This window comes from Hyla sarda, chromosome 11 (assembly GCF_029499605.1).
Source record: "Hyla sarda isolate aHylSar1 chromosome 11, aHylSar1.hap1, whole genome shotgun sequence".
NCBI lineage: Eukaryota > Metazoa > Chordata > Amphibia > Anura > Hylidae > Hyla > Hyla sarda.
The window spans coordinates 87,728,576-87,735,606 of NC_079199.1; the positions used below are offsets into that span (position 1 = coordinate 87,728,576).

The 7,031-nt window shown below is 43.8% G+C and overlaps 1 protein-coding gene across 1 annotated transcript; it reads left to right on the top strand.

The window, feature by feature from the left end:
* The first annotated feature begins 345 nt into the window (after positions 1-345).
* Positions 346-6,572, top strand: MCL1 (MCL1 apoptosis regulator, BCL2 family member). Its single transcript, XM_056546060.1, has 3 exons — positions 346-884; positions 4,336-4,583; positions 5,291-6,572. The coding sequence occupies exons 1-3, from the start codon at positions 461-463 to the stop codon at positions 5,405-5,407; spliced, it is 789 nt and encodes a 262-aa protein (XP_056402035.1). The 5' UTR covers positions 346-460; the 3' UTR covers positions 5,408-6,572.
* The last annotated feature ends 459 nt before the right edge of the window (positions 6,573-7,031 follow it).

Genomic DNA, 7,031 nt, shown 5'->3' on the forward strand with positions numbered 1-7,031 from the left:
GACCCAGCTGTTCCAAAACTACAACTCCCATCATGCCCAGACAGTCTCTAGCCTCTGTCTTTAGCTCTGGGCATGCTGGGAGTTGTAGTTTAGTAACACTGGCTGATAAATAAAATAATAACATCGTTGAAATTCCATCTACTGAAATGACGTCACAGCCCATGACATCACAGACACTTCCGACCCTTATGTCACATCATTTGATTCGTTCCTGTATTTACTTTATAGATTGAGGATTTTTTCAGTAGTTCCCAAGGAAACCACAAGTACCTTTCCCGGATATACAGACTGACCATATATGGTATACGGGGCGTGTCCAGTGACGTGCAGAGAGTGGGCGTGGCGGGCGCGGCCTGGGTCTTGTCTGTGCGCTCGGCTGTGTGGGCGTTCATTCCGAGCAGACGTACGCAGAGACAAGTTATACCGACCGCGCGATCGTTACCGAATCTATTGTAATAAGATGATGAACCCTGCGACCATTCGGAAACCCGCCAGCATTATGCCCTTCCTGTACTCCGCCGGCGGCCTGCTTCCTAAGGACGGACAGGTGGTACCGTATACCGAGCAGCCGGAGAAGGAGGGCTGGGAGCGGCGGCTGCAGCTGCAGGGGTATAACACGGACGGCTCGTTACCGTCATCACAGTCTGAACTGGACGAGGATGAGGACATGGAGTCTGTCTCCCGGGGATCCACCTCTCCTCCGCTCACCCCCAACTCCTCGTGCGCCCCCGACCCCCTCGTGGTGGAGACCCGCGCGCTGCTGAACACTATGTACAAGGAATGGGCCGGAGACAAGAAGGTGGACGGCGACAGCCCGAAGGCCCTGCCCACGCTACGGAGACTAGGGAGCGAGCTCAACGACAAGCACCGGATGGCCTTCCAAGGTGAGACCGCCGTTCCTTCCCTATTCTACTGTGCAAATGTCTGCTTTGTTTCTTTTAACGTACACTTGTATGGATTCTGCTGAGCTCCCCCCTATTTTTTTGCATTTGGTATGCTCTTAATAATAACGCTCTATGGTGAGCGGGATAAACCAAATCGGCAAAATAGGGGTGGAAATATCTTCTTAAATAACTATCGCCGCCAGAGGCCGCTGTGCGTGGCGTGTAAGCTGGCCTTGCAGAGCAATGTCTACGTGGTGCAGAGCACATAGCAGAGAGCTCCGCCTGGATGTTTGTTCCGCTCTGTAATGTTCGGTTGCAGAGCAGGTTTTGGCAATGGCTGAACAATGGTGTCAATAAAGGGTTAAACTAATACTGGCCTTTTTAGTCTTCCATTTTTTTTTTCTTTCTTTTGTATTCTCAAGTTTTATTCTAGAAGGACGATCAGTACGTGCATTGTGTGGAAGTTTTGAATGGCCGTAGCTTTATTGATATGGTGTGCTGTTACAGAACTGGGATTCCTGCGGGTTATTCATTGGCCGCGAGTGTCCGTTGGCTGTGTAAATTTGAAGTGGCATAGTTTTATTTAGATTTAGCCGTTGACACGCCGGGATTTGAATTCTGTCAGCTTTATTGATTATGGACATGGATTAGATGTGTGGAATTATTGTGGATAGGATTTGAATCCCCGAAGCTTTATTCATTTCGCCCTTTTTTGAATACATTTTAAAAGCTTTACTTGTGGAGTGATCTGAAGTTTAATAGCTTTTATTTGTGCGTATATGAATGGTATTAAGTAGTGGTCCTTGGGCCCTACAGGTCCTCCTGGGAGTTGTAGTGCAGTACTTTATTAATCATAGGTGTCCAAACTGCATACCTCCAGCTGTTGCAAAACTACAACTCCCAGTATGCCTGAACAGCCGAAGGCAGCAGGTTGGACATTTAAACTAATGGTCTTGCTGGTATTTGTAGTTTTACAAGGGTGCGGCACTGTTCGACCCTTTAAATCAGTGGTCTTCAACCTGCGGACCTCTCAGATGTTACAAAACTACAATTCCCAGCATGCCCGGACAGCCAACGGCTGTCCGGGCATCCTGGGAGTTGTAGTTTTGCAACATCTGGAGGTCTGCATGGTGAAGACCAGTGCTGTAACTCATAGGTGTCCAACCTGCGGCTTTCCAGCTGTTGCCAAAAACCCAATTGCACAGACATCCACCAGTTTTAGTAAATCTAGAGGTCCACTGTCTGGAGACTACTACTGTTGCTAAAATACAACTTTCAATATGTCTGGACAGCTGTTGACTGTCCAGGTATGCTGGGAGTTGTAGTTTTGCGACAGGTTGGTCATATGGGCTAAAGGTCATGAGGGGGATGGTAGTTTCACAATGGTGAGACACCCTTTGACCTTACAGGTTATGCTGGGAGTGGTAGTTTCATAGTTGGGGACACTAGTGTGTGGGTGGTATACAGTCTGTATCTCCTGTACTTTGCCCCCATCATCAGTGTAACCTTTGATTGTCTGGCACAGGATCTGGTGATACAGTAAGTTTATCACAGCTGTGGATGTGGTCCGATAAGGTCCTGGTTCCTGACTGGAAAAGTCCCATGATAGGATTTATTAGGACACGTTGCCTTTTAACCTTCCTCTTCCGACCCAGTCTATGAAGTTTAGAGAAAACTTTGCCCCAACCTTTCAGCTTTGACCAGCAGTAACCCCGGCTGTTTTGCAAGCTGCATCCTGTTTGAATTCTTGTATAATTTATGAGTGTCCCTGCTGAATAATGTATTATTTCTCCCGTCCTCCCTCCCCCACCCTCCACATTCCTATTGATTTGTGGTATTTTTCCAGAACTGACTAGAATGCTGGCGGTTAAAGCGAAACTTTCTTTTTACATCCTGTTTGGCCGACTCCACAGATGGCGGAGGCAGAAGTGATAACTGATCCATTCTTTCTGTTCACAAATTGAGAATAAAATCCTATAAGTCCCCCCATAAGAAGGCACTATGAACAGGGTCCATATACCTGGAGCTTTATTAGTTTACCAGACTGACCGATACTTACATTTTATATTAAATATAGAAAATAATCTTAATATATAAATATATATATAATTATGCTACATGTTGGATATCTCTGATATAAAAGTGCACGTTGGTGCCATAGAAATATACAGAAATGACTGAGCATAGACCAGCACCCAAGACATCCATTCAATATCAATGGAGGTAGATCTATATCACGTATATAGAATATATGCATAAATACAATATATGTATAAATACAAATCAAGAAATGATTTGCATCACATGGCTCTTGTTGGTGCTGACTTTTTACTGGCACCAATTCTGGATTTGTAACTATGTATAGAGCCCTAGAACATTCCTGCTCTACTGCTGCTCCAATAGATCAACAAGGCTTTGTAGTCCAGAGCTGCAATCACAAATCTGAGCTGAAATCTTCCCCCAGCATTCCTCCCCGTCTCACTTTTAGACTATGCCTCTGCTGCAACAGACTTGCAATTAAAGGGGCAGTCCAGTGGTGAAAAACTTATCCCCTATCCTAAGGATAGGGGATAAGTTTGAGATCGCGGGGGGTCCGACCGCTGGGGCCCCCCGCGATCTCTCTGTAAGGGGCCCCGGCTCTCTGCCGAGATAGCAGGTGTCGACCCCCGCACGAGGCGGCGGCCGACACGCCCCCTCAATACATCTCTATGGCAGAGCCAGAGATTGCCGAAGGCAGCGCTTCGGCTCTGCCATAGAGTTGTATTGAGGGGGCGTGTCGGCCGCCGCCTCGTGGGAGGTCGACACGCCCCCTTCCCGCGGGCTGTCGGGGCTCCGTACAGGAGATCGCAGGGGGCCCCAGCGGTCGGACCCCCCGCGATCTCAAACTTATCCCCTATCCTTAGGATAGGGGATAAGTTGCTCACCACTGAATCACCACTGGACTACTCCTTTAATTAGACATTTTTTTGGTCCAGAAACGTTGCATTTTTTTCAGCAACATGTGAACATGACAATAGCTAGCTCTGTATAAGGGGATCTGCATTCAGGCAATGTACAGTGCTATGGTGTAGGAAGGTAACTCCTCTTTATGAAATATTCATCCAGGAGATTTTTCTGTCCTTTTTGGGCCTGATCTTTAAATCTAAGCCTTTGTATTATGGCATTAAAGTCCAGGGATGAAGCTATGATATCTGCTCATGCTGGATCCAGGTGACGATCTCTAATGGCCTTGGCTTATTGACCTCCTAATTGGAGCATTTTATGGACTGATGTCTTCTAGTGGTGGCCATTTGTATTTACTAAACTGGCTTTCTATATGGGTCATCTTCCTATGCCTCCATCTGGTGGGGGCCATGTCTGTGCAGGAACATACTAGTCATATCTGCTTCGGTGTCTAGAGAGAGCATGCGTGGATCTAGAAGTATTCAGTTTTTTTTTTCTTTCCTTTCAGGTATGTTACAGAAGTTGTCTATACAACGTCATGAAGACATCCAGAAACTTTCTGAAGTTCCATCTATGGTCTTTAGTGATGGGATTACGAACTGGGGCCGTATTGTTACCCTCATAAGCTTTGGTGCTTTTGTCGCAAAACATTTGAAAAGCATACACATGGAAAACTGTATTGGCCCGCTAGCGGACAGCTTCACCGATTATCTCATGACCCACAAAAGACAGTGGATAATAGATCACAATGGCTGGGTGAGTATTGTGCACATTACAAATCTTTGTTCTGTGCTAAGACTGAGTACATGCCCTAAATCTGAAGCTGCCCAATACTCATTTGTTTCCTGAACATTACGTAGATTCATTATACAGAAAAACTTTCACCATGTAAAACCAGGTAGAATGTACACCTTTTATTTGGTGACTTGAATCCACACTATCTACATCCTTGTCAACTGGACAAGTAGAAGTGTTTTCAGATCTGAATCTACACCAGGCGTTCTTGAAGCTGCACACTGACAAGAGTGAACGAGATCAGGTTGTTAGCAGTGTGACCTTAGGCTTTGGGCCTAGACAGTCAGTCATGCAGAAGTAAAGTATTGGAAATGGTCTTTACAGTTTTAAACCTTGTAAAGATTCCTTTTTTCTGTTTCCTTTTACTGGGATGTCAGTCAACGGCGCCCATTGCTATTTGAGAACCAGCCTGGAACAATTTACAATTACTGGGATTGTAGAGTCATTCATATAGAGCTTTGATATGACTTAAAATGGTAAATGAGCTATGTAGACCAACTCTATAAAGCTTAATATTTCCATTTAAAACCAGTGCTCTTTGGACTTCGAAAGGCAGCCCAAGTGGAGGACTAGTCTTCAGTACCACCCATTGCACACACAATGTTTTGTAGGGACTTTAGTGGTCATGTTGGCTGTGCTGAGAATCTAAGTTTCCCTTTATTTTCCAGGATGGCTGTGTTGAATTCTTCCACGTTGAGGACTATGAAAGTGGTCTAAGAACTGTGTTGATGGCCTTTGCTGGTGTTGCTGGTCTTGGAGCAAGTCTGGCTTATATGATCCGGTGAACGTCCATTTGTTTTTAAGAACGTTCTTAATGATTAAACACAAAATTTTCATTTGTGTTTCCGGACTCAACCTGGCAAAAGTTGGGTCAAGTCGTCAGAACTGAACATCGGCCCTCACCTGCCATTCAAGATCGTCCGAGGGCCATAACAAGGAGAAGCTTGGGCTTGCGGATATGCCGCAGAAGTAAAGGTTGTTTTCCTTTTTTTTTTTCTTTTTTTGACATTGACAAAGACAATGTGTAAATCCTTTATTTTTTTCCAATAAATTAATATATTTTCACAAAAGGTGTGAAAATTGTCTTAAATAAGTAGTACCAGTTGGCTTTTAACACCAATGGTGCCCAAATGGTAAAGCCTCGAACTGGCACCAGTAGCGTTGAGACCCAATAACCAGTACTTACACTCCATATTTTACCCCCTCATATAGTTAGGGTGTAAATAAATGTAAAAAAAAAAAAGCTTTTTGTAAATATTGTACAAATGTATAATCAGAAATAATGTACAGTAACTCTTATACAAAACAAAGCACAAAAAAAACTAAAAAAATAAATAAAATATATAACAAAACAAAAAAACTTGGCCAAATCAGAACGGGAATAGAACCTGTTGCTTTCATGTTGAGAATAATGCACTTTGGAGTTTTGTTTCTGTGTTGAACTTTAGATTGTTTAAAGTTAGACCTCAGAACCCTTCGGAAATGGGGGGGGGGGGGGGGAGGGAGAAGAGTTTCAAAAAAACTGAATCTTGATTTTCTTTCAATGTTTAAAGGGTCAGGGACTGTGACAGAGTGATGATTGACAATCATTCTGAACTCCCACCCGCTCAATCTTTAGGCAGTTTGTGAGCAAAGTGACTCCCTTTTGTTGGACAAAGATCTGCCCTTTAGTCTCCCTATGACCAATAACTTGCCGCAGGTTGTAGAGTGGCAAAAAAGTGCAGGAAGCTCACAAACATTTATTTTAAACCACTTCCTTACAAATCTGACTTTAGTATTTTCTATCCTCATCTTTTTTGTTTTTTCCTCCAAATAAATAATTTACTACTTGGGTTACATTAACCCTAGGTGTTTTTTTTTTTTTTTTTTTTTTTTAATTTGTTCAAATAATGCACCTGTTAAACATGGATTCAATGTTCGGCCATAGTTAACACGGCACATGGTGCTACAATTTTGTTTACATAAATAAAAAAGTTATTTTCAGTATGTTGAGTTAATTTGACTCTTTAGAATGAATGGGTTCCAGCTGTTTGTTTCTACTGCGAAAAGTCTAAATCTATAATCTGGGGCGTAGTGCTTCTGTGTACGTTAGGCTAGATTCACATTGCCCATGTGCACCTACCTGTGTCGTTTGTCTGTGTCGTTTGTCTGTGTCGTTTGTCTGTGTCGTTTGTCTGTGTCGTTTGTCTGTGTCGTTTGTCTGTGTCGTTTGTCTGTGTCGTTTGTCTGTGTCGTTTGTCTGTGTCGTTTGTCTGTGTCGTTTGTCTGTGTCGTTTGTCTGTGTCGTTTGTCTGTGTCGTTTGTCTGTGTCGTTTGTCTGTGTCGTTTGTCTGTGTCGTTTGTCTGTGTCGTTTGTCTGTGTCGTTTGTCTGTGTCGTTTGTCTGTGTCGTTTGTCTGTGTCGTTTGTC